The sequence below is a fragment of the Indicator indicator genome, chromosome 9 (genome assembly GCF_027791375.1).
Source record: "Indicator indicator isolate 239-I01 chromosome 9, UM_Iind_1.1, whole genome shotgun sequence".
In the NCBI taxonomy this organism is placed as follows: Eukaryota; Metazoa; Chordata; class Aves; order Piciformes; family Indicatoridae; genus Indicator; species Indicator indicator.
In genome coordinates this window covers 20,803,362-20,818,962 of record NC_072018.1, presented here as the reverse complement: position 1 = coordinate 20,818,962, position 15,601 = coordinate 20,803,362, and the positions used below count along the sequence as shown (strand labels likewise).

At 42.9% G+C, this 15,601-nt stretch overlaps 1 protein-coding gene across 1 annotated transcript in view; it reads left to right on the top strand.

The window, feature by feature from the left end:
• LOC128969026 (protein eva-1 homolog C-like) overlaps positions 1-5,631 on the top strand; it is a 200,912-nt gene extending 195,281 nt beyond the window's left edge. Inside the window, exon 8 of the mRNA XM_054383701.1 lies at positions 5,261-5,631. Coding sequence (XP_054239676.1) covers positions 5,261-5,631 — 371 coding nt within the window. The remainder of the gene's footprint in view (positions 1-5,260) is intronic.
• Positions 5,632-15,601: the final 9,970 nt, after the last annotated feature.

Genomic DNA, 15,601 nt, shown 5'->3' with positions numbered 1-15,601 from the left:
TAGGAAGAGGCAATATATAACTTTTTTTTTTCTTGTTGAGGCAAAGGATGGTGTAATACCCTCAGACCCACTTTGTGGTACTTTGTGGGTAAAGTGTGTGCTTGAAAGGACTAGCCACTCGACTGCTTTTCCTGCCTTCTGACAGTGGGACATGTCTTAGCCTGAGGAAAGCATCCACAGTAAGATCCCTCTGTGCTCAATGGTGTTCCTAATTTCTACAAAAACTGACAGGTTTGGGTGGGCAGCTGCAGATGAGGAGTCTGCAGTCTAGGTCACTCACACATGCACAGCCTTGCAATACACAGAGGGGAGAAGAACATTAGCAAAAGCCTCTGTATTAATTTCCACCCTCTTTTTTATTGATGCATTCATATAAAAGTTGGGAATGCTCCTACTGGCAATCAAGGAGTGAAGAATCACAGCAGAGCAGGAAGCAAAACCACTGCAGGAGTGTTGGTTTTCACCATTAAATGTGTTTGCAGCTATCATCATAGTTAGGAGTATCAAAGCCTGTTATATGCTAATCTTATCCCAGCTTCCAGAAACCTGAAGACAGTATTTCTTCAGAAATACAGAGAAAGAATGAACAATAAGGGAACAATGTCAAAGCTAATCAAACAAGTCTTGTTCAGAGAGTGACCCTGCAAAAGACTTAGGGATGCCCTTAATTTCAAAGCTGATTTTCTTTATAAAATTAGGTTTTAAATTATATGCAGTCTCTGTCTGCAGACCTTAGACCTGTTATTTGCCATGGACCTGTTCCAAAACGCATCTGAGTGTATGAAAAGACTTTACCAGCCTTAATGACAGCTGGAATTTTCTTTGCAGTCACAGTCTACCAGCAAGTTCAGAACTGTCCCTCATGGTTACATAAATATTAAATGTTCAAATTGTATCAGAGCACTTCCAATGCCTCCCTCTGGATGCAGGACTTACCCTAGTTTTGTTGTTGCATTCAGACTGAAGTAGTTGGAGGTAAACATCCACAAATCCCTCTTTTATTCTTCTTCCATAAGCAAAGCTTTGCTGCCAAGTTATTAACAAGGGGCTTCCAAAAACAACCCAGAGAGATCATTCCAACTTTTAGACTGCTTGGCCTGAGCCTTATTAATAAGGGGCTCCTGGAGAGCTTCCTCTGGAACCAGGGGATTTCAGCAGCCTGTGGGACTAACTGTAAATTCCCTAGAAGATATTGCTCCTACTGTTTGTCTGGCCATGCTTAATGCTGAACCTTTTACTGGGGCCCTCTGAAATTTTTCTCCCCACTGAGGTTTCTGAATGCATGAAGCCATCACAGGAAGCCAGCAGTATTAATGCCTAGATTGTTTTTTATTTACTGAAATGATTTATTATAATAGCAATAACAACCTTGGCCTGGGGCATTTCCTGGGGAATTAATGGCAGTCTGGGCTGATGCTCCCAGCAGATTGTTAGCCCTCAGGAAACAGGCTCCGTAATTGTTGCTGGTTTGCTTAGAAAAACACAATAAAATGTGTTTCTAATTCTTGGCCAGTTTGAGCACCTACAAACTGGTGGCTTTTGCATAGAGGGTTATAAAGATCATGTAACTTTTGTCTGCATAGATTAAATTAAAACTTGATACAGTGATATTTTCATCAATGCTTTAAGTCCAGAAGAAGAAATACCAGGAAGGGGAAAGGTAACCCCAGCTAAAGAGATTGGCAGTGACTGGGTCCTGCTAAAAGTTTAGGAGAAAAGCTTAGCTCTGAGCTGTCATCCAAAGCTGTGGAAGAAAAAGTTACATTGGTCAAAATCCATGTGTCAGTGGGTGTACACACATATGAATGTATATCAAAATGATGGTAACTCTTGCTAGTGATGCCTATACACTTTTAAAGAGTGTTTTTCAAATGTAATGAATGTTTTGAGGAGCTTCAGTGTTGATATAATGAACCTGCACTGCTGGCAAGTGTTTGGAAGATGCTGAACATCAGTGTGCTGCAGGGGAAGCCCCTTTTGCAAGTCTTTTCAAGTAGAACATGCAGTGGGGGAGGCTGTCAAAATCAACTGCCAAACCCTCAAATCTAGGCTATTGCTGACTTGGTTGCTTCAACTGAGAAAAAGCAAAACCCATGTTTTTAACTTAAATTGCTCTTTCTGCTGCTGCTGCTGCAGCAACAAAAGAAAGATGTTGGTGCATGAGTGGATTGTGTGTATGATAAATGCCAAGCCTGCAGTTGAACATAGGGTTACAGCTCAGTGAGGATGTCCAGACAGCATCTCAGATGTTGGCTGAGTAGCTGTAGGAACTCATAAATACCACTGGAGCCCAAAGATTCAATTACAGCCATCGCACTGCATGAAAGGCTATACATACAAGCAGAAGCAGGGGATGAAAAATGGTTGCTAAAGTACCAATTAATGTGCAGCTTGCTTATGAGCTGGATACAGTAGCATGGAAAAAAGAGTGTGGAGGAGAAAGGAAAAGCAGGACATGGACAAAAATGGAGGAACTAAAATCGCATGTCTGCATCTCATGCTCCAATCTATGTTTTTTTTGTAAGTTGCTTTTAAAAAGTAAACAGTGGAACTAATGTGACCAAGTCAAGCCTCTGTGTGTCCAGGGATGTGGTGCTCAGGCTATTGTGCCTGGCATTCTGCCAGCAGGCAGAGTGGAGGCAAAACGGACCAAGCATCTTTCAGGACAAACAGATCAGTCCTGCTCATTTGTTGTCCCACACTCCCACACTTGTGTGTCCTCCTTATGCCTGCTTGCAAACGAAGCTTTGAAGTTACTGTCCTGAGTTACACTGCGCATAGAGGTAGAAGCCATATCAAGGTGTGATTCCACCTTTCATGGGGCTTTCAGATCTCTGGGATTTAGGCCACTTCTTTCCTGTTCACATACTACCAAACAGGTAGCAGCTTTGCTACTACACATGCAGAGCTGCATTTTTAATTCATGTTCTGCCACCAGAGTTTGGAATTGCCACCAACTTTATTTGAGCCAGGACATTGCACAACCAGACAGCTACAAGAGCCATCAGCACATCCTTCATGCCTGCTCTTGTGTCTTCTCCTTTACATTTGGATTCTTGCTGTCTCACTTTAATCAAAATATCTTAGCTTAAAGCCTCTGGCCTTGGTCTTACTTGACTTTCCAACCACTGCTGCATGTCTTTCCTCATTCTTTTGTTGGACATGCTGAATGCATTTGCTACAGTTTTCTCCTCTGATGTTGTAGTCTCTTGAGCCTGTTCTTTTCCCCATGCCATCCACACCAACCACTCTAGCAGTAACCTCCTGTTTTGCTAGCCAGATTTCATATTACCATGACATCTTCCTCCAGTTTGACTTGTCAGTCACCATTGACATTCATTTGGTAGGAGAGAAGTGAGACACACAAAGGTGTTTTGTTCCTTTGAACTATGCGTTGCCTTGAACCATGTGCATGTCAGTGTTTGGGCTCCGACCACAGAATCAGATAATAATTTAGGCTGAAAGAGGTCTCCAGGGGTCACTTGGTCCAACCTTCTACTGAAGAAAGTGGCTAACTTCAGATTTAGAGCCAGCTTTGAAGTTAGAGCAGGATCTTGTCCTGTTGAGTTTTGAGTATCTCCAAATGATTCCCAGTTCGTCTTCTGCAAACTTTAAGGAAACCAGCTGGAGAGATTTCTGAAAGCATAGTGTGGGGGAAGTGAAGATATGTGCTGGTTTGGGGCCAGAGAGATCCTCTCTTGCCCTGAAAGGGACAAAAGAATGAGACTCACACAAACGGATTGGAGAGTGATGGAAAGTTTAAATGGAAAAGCAATTGGTGAAGCTACAAAAAAAACTACAAACTACAAAGCATAGTGACAAAGAGTATCCCAAAGCATACAGAACCCCTCACAGAATTCCCAAAGGCTTCCCAATCCTTCCCTTCTTCCCACCTGAGGGTAAACCCAAACCCCCCAGGGCTCTTTCTTCCCCCTCCCACTGCTAGGCAAGTCTCAGGCTGGCCAGGTCTGAGACTGCCCCCCCTCCATTCTCCTCCTGGCATTAGGCCTAGACAGGCCTAAGAGGCCTTGAGGATACTCCCCCGGCATTACCCGATAAGAGAGGACATCTCCCGTGGGAGCAGAGAGGGAAGAAAGAGGAAGAGAATGACTTTGCAGATGGCCTTATAGGGTGCAGGATTTATGGGCAGAAATACGTCGTTTCCTGTGTCCACCCCTATTGGGTGAGCACCCAGGACACCAGAGGTGTATCTCATGTAGCAGTGGCAGGGGGCACCCAGCCTAAACTGCCACAAGATAGAGCAGAGCCTTTTAGTTACAGAGATCTTTTGGGGCCAAATGTCAGACTCTCATCTGGTGGAAACTGTTACAGATCAATCACCGAGTTCAAGACAGTAAAATTCATCTGAGGAACTGACTCCATGCTTGAACTCAGAACTCTCAACAAACACAGTGGAGTAGAGCTGGCCTTGACACTTCTGCTCGGTTCACCTTCACCCATTCAGCACACCTACAAACCAAGATGATTCAGCCCAGGGGAACTGCAGTAATAACAGTTATCATCATTACACTTCTAGGTAGTCCTATGAAACCAAACCCAAAACAAACAAACAAATAACCCCCCCCAACAAAAGTGGTAGTGAATAAACAAGATGACCTAGTTTACAAGGCACTGTGGATCTTTTGGAGTCTTGTTATATCAGCTCTGAAATGTGACTCTGCAGGATTCATCCTGTAGTGACTCCGGCTATGCTGGTGTAGCACAGGTACACATTTTGGTGGTCTGGGCAGAAAGCCAACATGGTTGCCTTAGATAAGAAAATAAAACCTATGAATAAATAGTATGCTGCAAGGCTTCCCATTTCAGCTGGGCAACAGCACAGAGAGCATATAAAGCTTTGTAATCACCTTTCTTCCTGGTGTGATGATAACGGATGTGACAGCAAGATGCATTTAACTGCTGCTGGGTGTGCAGCACCCTGGTGTCAACCACACTCGTGCATCCGCTGGAATTAGCATTTAATTTTGCGGGTTACTCCTTTTCCTTCCAGACAATTCCAAGACACAACTGCAGGGAACCTACATTCTTCATATGGGCAAATGCCTTGGCACCATATCCACTGTTTAAATTCCTCTTCCCGATTTCTCTGGGAAGAGGAGGAGAAGGAGGGTATGGAAGCGAAGCAGCCAGTGGAAACTCTGCCTCTTCAGAGATCATGGCTGGTATGTGCACAGAGGAGCTGTGTGTGTTTTATTCTTGTGAGGGTTGTTCTCAACAACCATTTTCTTTCCCCCTTCAGAAAACCCAGAGCGGGCTGCTCTGTATTTTGTCTCTGGTGTGTGCATTGGACTCGTCTTGACCCTGCTGGCTCTGGTGCTAAGGGTGTCCTGCCGAACTGACTGCAGACGCTCCTCCACGAAGAAACCTCCTCGGGAGCGGGAGAGTGACAGTGACAGCAGTGAGAGTGATGATGACTCAGACACCACTTCGGACCTGTCAGCCCGCAGGCACCGCAGGTTTGAGAGGACTTTGAACATGAACGTCTTCACGTCGGCAGAGGAGCTGGAGCGAGCTCAGCGGCTGGAGGAGCGGGAGCGCATCATCCGGGAGATCTGGATGAACGGCCAGCCGGACATCCCAGGGACCAGGAGCCTCAACCGCTACTACTAAGGGATGGGGAGTCCAACCATCCCACCCTGCACCCTGGGCCTCCTGATAGAGGAGAGGGAGGGAATATTTTATGGATGTCTCCCCTTTTCCTTTCAGGCACGCTACCTGGAGCATTGTGGATGGACAGCAATAAAGCTTTCCCTGTCTCCTTCTCCCTGACATACTTTTATCACCGTTCTTCACAGACACTTTCTGGTTTCAACTGAGGTGGTTGCCAACTTCATTTCTTAGTAACAGGAAGGAAGGGGACAGTTACATTCCTCCCATGTGGGACTTGGAGTTTGGCATGCTATGGTACAAGTGCTCCTCTCTTGGCTGGGGAGAGAAGTTGTCCAGGTTTTGGTGTTCATTTATGATTTTTTGGTTTCCCTTTCCTGAGGACTGTGGGAGAACTGTGAATAAACCAACAAATCTGGAAAGATAATATGGGAAGAGAGGGGGAGATGCATCCTGGCTGATTGTCTTGTGACTTCAGAAGCCATGAGATTAACCTAATTAAAACCCAACGGCAAATACGACTTGTTAAGAACTGAGGGATGGGAGGGAGGGGGATTCTTCCCTCGTGAAATCATCTCGGTGCTTGGATGTTTGCCATAGTGTATTCAGTTATTTATGGCTGTCTTTTCATCTTGCTTTTCAATGGGAACATTTTTTTTTTTTTTTACTGACACCTCAGGGATAAAATCCTATTTTTTTTTTTGAGTCTGTTTTCCCTGCTGGCCCCTGACAAACACAACCCAACCCACATCCAACAGTGATATTAGGATAATGTAAGAGATGTGTCAGTGACTGGTGAGAAGTTAACAACCTCAAAGAGGTTGCAAAGGGTTTTGTTTTGTTTTAAATATATATATATATATATGTGTATATATATATGGAGATGCTGCACAGGAATGTGCCTTATTCTTTTTTGTTGTTGTTGTTAAAATACAGTTTTCCTATGGATAGCAATGCACAATATTTTATATATTTTATTAAAAAAATAAAAAACATAAAGGGCCTGTGATTACCAGAGGAAAATGGAGACAGAAGAAGCCACATATGACAACAGAATGGGTAATAAATGCTAAATAAACTCTGGTTTGCTTCAATACATTTGAATTTTCATCCTCACTTTTGGCATATGTGTTGTTTGAGGGCGATGATTTGGAAGAGTAGCATACCTCTGCGAGCAATCAAGGCTGATATCTGCAGGCAGGATACTGGCAGCACTTTTTCCTTTGGATGCAGCCCATCTGTCTGCTTCTGTGGTGCATATGGGCAGGAGCAGCTGAGCAATGAGTTGATTCTCCAGGGGCCATATGAAAGCCTACTTGCACCAAGGGAGAGAGTCACAGCGATTTCTTGATGTCTGTTCCCCAGACTCAAATCATACCTGCCAGAAGAAAATGTCCAATGAACCAAAAACAAACCATGGAAATAAGGTGAAATGTATTTTAATGCATCTTCAGTTGTTCCATGGAATATTGAATGAGATACCACCACCCTAGTCACTCTCACCACCAGCTGCCATCACTTCAGTCATAAAGCTTGGTGTTTTTGAAGTCTGTACAACAGTGCTGTCGCCTGTATGGCTTTGGCACGTGCTCCTTTGTCACTTATGTGTGCTTGTGTCTTTAGAGTTCACAAAATGCAAAACACATAATGACCAAAAGTTCTGAATGCCCAGAGCTTTCCTCTACCCTCAAGGAGAGATGATGACTGAGGAACTTAAGAGTGGGGTTGCAGGGGTTCATATGCTGTGCCAAACAGTTGCATGGTGTGACAGGCCCCTGGCAGCAAGGGCCTTCCTGGCATTCTTTGGGGTCGCCTTGGGGCTCCTTCTTTGGATGAGGAAAGCTGCATTTGAAGTGCTTACACCTACCTCTCCCAACTTCTGCAGGCTCTTGCAGGTGGGAACTAAGTTGAATAACTGCAACTGGTGATACTGGTAATGTCAGATGTAAGGCTTGGTGGCGAGAAGTGGCTTTACCCAGGAAGTGTTGCAGAGCAATTCATGGTCCTGTGAAGCATCAAATGGAAAGACTCAGTGTTGACCTGGGATGCAATTTTTCCACTTACATTTAGAAATAAAGCAGGAGGCAGGTCCCAAGCCATGGATGCCAGGTGCTGTGCTTTGTGTGAAATGTTGAATACACTCTGCTGAGGGTGTCAAGGAGCAAATGACAAGATGAGGTCATTGGGATCAATTTTGCTGGCCATGTGTTTTCCCCTGTTAATAAGATATGGTCCCTCAAACTTGGTGATTAAGGGACAGCAAATTTTCAGATTTAGAGTGCTGTGTCTCGGGATATAGCTTGGAAAACTAATTTTTTTAAATGTTATAAATTAATGGATTTATGTATATGAAATTCTCAAAAGAATTTTTCAGACCAGAAGAAAAAGCAAGTGTGGTAAATCTGAGTTTAGCTCATATGAAACCAGGGGATTAAAATATCTGCTTCAGATGTAAATCACAACTGAATCCAAGGTACAAATGCATGTACAGTCCTCTCTCAGCATTGTTAGTGCTGCTGTAAATCTTCAGCTGAAGCTTGCAATACAAAGGACCAGGTTGTGCACGTTGCTTTCCAGAGTTGAGCAGATAAGCCCAGTTTAGCTTTGCCCTGGGTAACAAGATGTAACAGAAGTAGACACACTGTCTTCACAGCACATGCATGACTTTTACCTACCTTCTAGCTCCTTTTGTCTTAGGCCCATGCATTTCTAAAAAGACTTTGGCTAAAGAAACATAAAAAATGCAATCCTTTGAGCTACTGTAAGTAAAAGACTTTAAATCATTCTGTACCTCTTTCTGGATTTGTCCAAAAAGTGCTGAAGAGTTTGTCTGGGGGGAAAAAAAAATAAAATCAAGATTTGTGGGGTAGGAGTTGGTGGTTTACCTTTAACTCTATCAACCAACAGAGCAAAATCCCTCACCAGGATTACAGAAGAGCTGGAATCACTGGAGGAGGGGGTCAAATCTATAGTTCTTCCTCCACAAATTGTAGCTTAAGCACGCAGAGCTTTGGACTTGCATGGTTTCAGTTTTTGTGTTGTGCTCACCATGTCATATGAACCGTTTAAACCCTTGTAGAGCCAGAGAGCAGAGAATAAATGCTTTTTTTTACTAGCCTAATGTGAGTCTGTCTTGTAGGAGGTTACATGTAGCTCTGCTCTCTTACTTCCATTCTTATTTAATTTTTAGCATTAAAGTGAAATATTGTTTCCAGAATAGCATTATTTAAATTCCCCAAGAGAGATGAAAGAGTTGAAATTGGCTTTTCCTGTTTCATGAAAGAATTTCCTAATAAGTGACCTTCTGGATAAAAAGGTGGTGAGGTCGTTTTCCATGTGGATCTATTCTTCATGCCTTGGTTTGCCTTTATAATTTGGTAACAGAGCAAAGCAGTAATCCTGGACTCCGAGTTGCTTGGCCATCTGGTTACAGAGGGAAGCACATTTAAAGGAGACAGCATGGCAGTGGCCATGTACCATCTGTTGGGCTGCAGGTTTGTGGCAGCTAAATCTCAGGGGGTGAAGTGCCTGTGCTACATACCTGGACACTGACATGCTTCTGCACATTACGGGCTATTTGGATTAGTAACCAGAGGGTCTATAAATTACAGTTTGATAACTTGTACCATGTTAGCTTTGTAAATTAATGTGATGGGTTGGAAAATTAGGGGTCATACTCCTGGGAGAAGCTGAACATGATGGGTAAGACTCCCAGTCGTTAGCCTCCTATCTGATGGGCCAGGTGGGTCTGGTTTCAGAAGTCACAGTTGTGTATGGAGAGGTTGTAAAGAGGAAGGATGTTCCAGTTAGATACCTGATATTCCTGCTATGTTCTCCTGCTCATTTCCCATTGTCCTTGACTTCTGAGGGCCGTTTTCACCTCCTTCTATCACGCAGTCCATCAGCACTGACCTCTTTTGTGGACCTGTGTTCAATGTACCCTGAAAATCTTGGTAATGTGGTGTGTGCTGCCTTTCCCGTGTCCACCCTGGGGTTCATATTCTCGATTAATTCCATCCAGTTAATGAGGCGTGTCTTTCCCTTCCAGAAACTGCAGTGCTGCTCCTTAACCCCTTGCCTGCCATCTTTACCAGCACCCCAGGGGCTACACAAATAAAGAGAGCTCCTTAGCCATTGTATTGCCAGGATGTAAAGCATATGGTTGTAGTACTGTGGGGAGTCTGAATTTCTTCTTGTGCCACATGGACTCTCTCAAGTTTCTGGAGACATCACAAGCAATTAATCATCTTAGACTGGCCCAGAAATCCTTCTGCTCACAATCATTACTGAGGTCTCCATCATAGTGAAGTTTTAATAATCCAGTCTGAGTTTCTAGTGTCCTTAGATACCCTCAAAGAAATTCTCTGTGTTGCTTGCCTTTACTTGTCCACTCATCAGAATTGGTGCAGCTTGCTCCTTCACGTAATTTCCTCTCTTTTCTCTTTGTCCATTAATCTATTTTTGTGGTTGTCTCCAGGACTGTCAGTTAAGCATAATTCATCCAAAAGGCAGTAATGATTTTGGTTCATTACACTGCAGCTCACCATTATATTGCAGTATGTGTGCATTAACTACACCCTGGATCTGAGTGGACGGGATGGTTTAGTAGCATTTAAGGAAATCAGTTGTTTTGAGGGTTTTCAGTTAGCTTCCACTGAATGAACCTACTCCAGCAAAAGTGATGTAGTTGTCACCATTTCAAGTGTTGTATTATGGAGCCCTGTCTCACTGGTGCAATGTCACTGGAAGTTATGTGTTGGCTGAGTTATCATGACCTGAAAGCTACTCAGAAGTGTATGTGTGATAGATGCTCTGGGGAATGCATCCTATTTGACACTTGATCATATCACAAAAGCCTACAAGTTCACATGTGGGACTTTCCAGAAGGATAGGTGGACTTGGCTTTGTCCTCAAAGCTAGAAGAATGCAATTGGCCCATGATTTCCCTTGGGAAATGTCTGGATTGGTAAAACTAAAGCCTCAGCATCCCCTCTATGACCTATGAAAACCTAATAAAGTCCTTTGTAAAAACATACAGATAAGTATCTTTAATTTTAATTTTCATTTAAAGAAATTTAGGAAGTGAGACTATGCCATGTTTTCTTATCAGCTATTCTAGAGGAACTTCTAATGAATGCATGGGGGTCTAGATGGCTTGGAACCTCTGCTACCTGTTTTCTGCTAACTACTGATGACGCTCCACATTTTTCACGGTGTTGGAATGGATCTTGGCTTGCCTTAGTTCCTCTGCTGTTTTTTTGTTGAGCAACAGGTGGATTGAGGGATGGACATTTTTTCCCATGGAAGGACATTGTTCTGAGCAAAGATAGGTGACTACAAAGGAGAGCAAATCCTCATACTGAATCTAAGCCTGAACAGGGCTTGAGGGGGACCTATTTGTGCCAAGGCTTTGTGTCCTTTGTCCAGTGGAAGTATTACCACTTTGGCAGCTCCCAAGAACTTCAATCATTTCTCCTTCATAATAAGCTTATTCTTTTGGAGCAAGCACTTTCTGAGAACAAATAATGACAGCAGATGGTAACAAAGTCAATTTTCTTTTGTTGAGCTATGAGAAGACACCTTTCCCTTTCCATTATGGCTTCAAGAAGAAATAGAAGCTACAACGACATGATGGAAAGTGGCATTTAAAACCCTGAAATGGGATATCTAAATGAAAATATATCTTTATAGTTTCTGGCAGAGCACTGACTTGACACATTCATTTTCTGGTTGTGTTGTTGGTATTGGCTTTTGGCAGTGGGGTTGGACTTGATGATCTCTGGAGGTCCCTTCCAATCTCTAACATTCTGTGATTCTATTGTGAGTGAAATACAAACTCCCTGCAGCGATTTTCTGGAGATATGGTGCCATGCTATAAAAATATTTGGCTTTTTAAAAGGCAGTAATTTGTACATTCCATTTCTTGAAAAGTTCTTTAAGACTGCCTTTTATGTGGAATGGTCCTTGCCTCATTCATGGTGTAAGGGGACTTTAAATGAATGAATGGTTTAGAAGGAACAGAAGTAGTTCTCCTTCCTCCAGTTCCTGTGTTTTTGGAGCCTCTAGACCACCCAGGAACAGCAGAGTCCAGAGGCATCTGATGCCTTTTCTAAACTGCTTTGGATGAATTTCTGTCCTTTCTGAAAATAGCATTGTGCTCCTCCAAAGTAACAGACCCAGCTACATCTGTGAGTGTTGCAGTTTCATTGCAGAGATAGCCTAAGTATTCAAATTCCCAATGTGAACACAGTGCCAGTAAAGCATCTGTGTATTTCTGGCATCTTTTAAAAGGACAGCTTAAGATAAAAAGTTCAAGGGGGACCAGGCAAACCAATGGAGTCAGAAATGGTGACTTTGCATCCAAAACCAATGCAGGATTTTTCTCCTGGAGCTGATGTGATCTGGCAAAGACAAGTTTCCTTCTGAGAACTGACTGAAACACCAGACAGACTGATTGTCAGTGATACTTCCTGAAGACTAAGCATCTCACCAGACAGCACTTTGAGAGGATGCTTCTCCTAGGAGGGAAGGATAAATGTTGTCTGACAAAACCCTGGAAGATGCCACCCACACTCTTGGCATACTTTTGAGACTTCCCTTATGCTTCCTCTGCTACAGGAGCATCTCAGCAGGCGTCCCTATGTGAATCTATGTCAGGGTCTATACCTGGGATGCTGGTCCTTTAGCATGTCGCTTTGCAGACCATGGGAGGACAAACACCACTGCAACAAGAGGGGATGAGGCTGGTGAAGCTGAACCTCTTTCCTACTCACTTACTGAGGGCTGTGGTCCACCAGAATATGGGCTAATGCTCTTTGGTGTTCCCCTCCTGCTCCTACCACGTTTGTCTACACACCCACTGTCCCTCCCTGCATCCTACTTTCCAGGTCCCTGTCCCCAACATCAAGGCCTTTCAAAATCCCTTCCACCTGTAGTGCTTCTGAAGGCCTGTTTGCCAGGAGGACATAGGTCTTGACAGTCTCCACTGGGCTACGTGGTCCTTTTGGATGAAAGCCCAAGACTTAAATGTTTTACTTACAAAATATGACCCATTTTTCAGCAGTGAAAACTTCTGGTATGGAATAAGTCCTATCTTCCATAAAAGAAGTATCTCCTTTCTTCTTGTAAACAGCTTGGTGTGTGCATGGCCAATTCAGTTCACTGGTGGGATGTGATTTACCACAGGCATATTTATACACTGGCTATAAAATACACTCATTTTTCCAGGATGGAAAAGTGCCATTTGAATGTGAACTGATTTTATTTACTCCCTCGTTGTAAATTGCCATTCAAAAGAAAAATCAGCAGTGACAGCAGTCAATGTTTATGTCTCACACACCCACACAGATCTCTTCCAGTAAAGGATGAAGGAATAAATAATTTCTGAGTATGTCATTTTGATTTAAACCATTTTGAGTTCATATGAAGTTATTAAAGTAACAGGAAAAAGAATAATACAGTTTTTCACTTGTAATACAGAATGTTTCAATTAAAAATTGCTTAACAGGGATGAGTTGAGAAATCCCATCACAACTAACCCTTTTTTCATTTTTTCCACAATCTGCCTTCTTTTCTTTTTTCTTTTTTTCTAAGCAAAGAATTTTTTAAATTTTTGCTGAAAACTTCTCAGCTAACTACTAACCAAGAGTTAAAGAAGCTGAAGCTAAAATCACTCTGGACATAAACCAGGCTTTTTAAATAACAGCAATAATTTAGGATTGGAAAAAGTTAGCAGGTGATGGTTTCTATGAGATGAGAATTTTTTAACCAGAATAGAGCGTTTCTGAATGACATGCATCCCTCTGGGTCAGATGGAAATTCAGAGAAGGCCTGGATATGGAAGTGGTGTTAGATGGTCTGAACAGCTCCTGCCAATCCTATAGCTTATGGCACTGGGACCCTCTTCCTATGCCTTCAGCTAAATGCAGGGTGTGCTATGACCCCCATACTGGTAGCAGAGCAGTAGCATAGAGTCATTCGACACCTTCTCTCTGGTGGTTCTGCCCAGGGGGTGAGGCTTGTGTTTGTGAGCAGGAGCTGGCCCAGTTAAGGGAAACTGACTTATTGAGAAAGTAGGCACTGGATATTTTCCTTTACTGAGGCAGTTGAGAGGCTGGAACTCCTGAGTTCACTTTCTTGGCATCATGATGAAGTGTGCACTGGAGGACCCTGGGTCTCATCAATCCAGCAAGCACTTGCCTGGGTTTGCAGCCAGCATTCACACAGCTCAAAGAGAAAAAATGATATTTTGTATTCAAAGTATGCCCTGGGGCTGAGGAAAGGGAGAAGCTGGTGTGTGTGTGTGTGCCACTTTCTTTGCCACCACTTATAGATAAAGGCATCTCCAGCCATTGTTCTCCCGTAATACTCATGGTGTGGCAGAGATAGGTTATTAGTGAGGATGTGTCCCCTTTTCTCCAATTTCTGCAAAAGTCCTCCATGCTGTTGGGATCAGACACTCAAAAACAAAGCCAGAATGAAGAGTGACAGCCACCTTCAAGTCCTGGAGTGAATGATATTGTTAATAACATGGCTACATTCTCTGATTTCATTACTACAATGGGCAATAATGAGGCATTTCTTTACAAATACTGCTTCCTCAGGCTTCACTTCCTGGATCTGTGTGCAAACTGTCTGTAAAACTCTGTCTTGGCTTGCAATGACTTCTCCTACATCTTTGTAGGGTCGTGGGAACATTGGGGTGCCTGGCAAAAAATACATTCATGAAGAGCCTGTGAGGACAAAAGTGTGATGCCCATATTAGAGCTAGGCATCAAAAGCAGGGAAAAAGCAGGGTCAAAAATATCTATCTACCTTTGGATGAGTATGACACCATGCAGTGGTTTGACCACCATCCAGAGAGGCTGCCCAGCTTTGGATATCTGCCTAGTTCAGCAGACAAGACAAATATTAAAACATAGGTTCACTGCATAGCCAGTATAATGAAGGCACTGTGCTCATTTAAAATAGTACAGTAGTTGGGGCACTTGACTGGGAGAAGGTAGCTATGGGTTGGTTTAGCTCTGCTGTTAGTCTAGTCAACCACCGGCAATAGTAAAGGACCAAATTCAGATCTCTGATCTCACAACATTCCTTTAGATGCCCAAACTGCAAGAGTGTCTAAATGCAAGAGGTAGTGAGATTCTTAGAATAAAGTCAGTAGACTGGACCAACCATGAGGCTTAAGATAGGTTCCTTTTAGGTCATCTAAATCTGACCTTTACATGTTTCATCAAAGAGATTTTTTTCCAAATTTTGCTTGAGTGGAAAAGCATTGCCTACCACACAGAAAGGAAGAAATCTGGAGAGATTCCCAGAAAACTCTAAACAGAGTCCCCATGGGATGAGTGTCAGCTATTTCCTGAAGGTATTGATGACATGGAAGAATGACATTTTTGATTTCTAAGCAGAAATCTGAATCTGTTGCTCACACTGTGGGAAAAACAGAAGCACAGGTACGTTCATATGTAAAATAAAACCACTTAGGGCAAAACAGTTCAAAAAGCTGTTAGAACTTCCATTTGTATGTATAAAATATTGATGGACTCAAGGTCTGGGGAAGAGACTTGCATTGATTAGCTCAATGTAGGATACTAAATATAGCTTTAGAGTAATTTGTCTCAGAACCAGCTATCTCTTTGCAAGGTGATTTATGTTTGCAAACTTTTGAAGGCAAGGTTGCCTTGCTTGTGATTTCTTTTTCATCTTTCAGCCTCAATTCCATGTCATATGGTTCTAGCATCATATTTAATCTTTGGTTTTATTAATAACATTGCTGTAGCAATAAAAATAATTTCATTGCTGACCTTCTATCAGTGTATTCATTCTGTTTCAAAGGGCACATTGTCCTTCATTGCACAGGCCAAGTAACTGAATGATGATGTGTGTTCTAAGCAATCATTGAGCCTGTGGCAAAGATGCTTTATAAACATGACATGGTGCACAATGCAGCTGAGCACCATGACTTAAAACT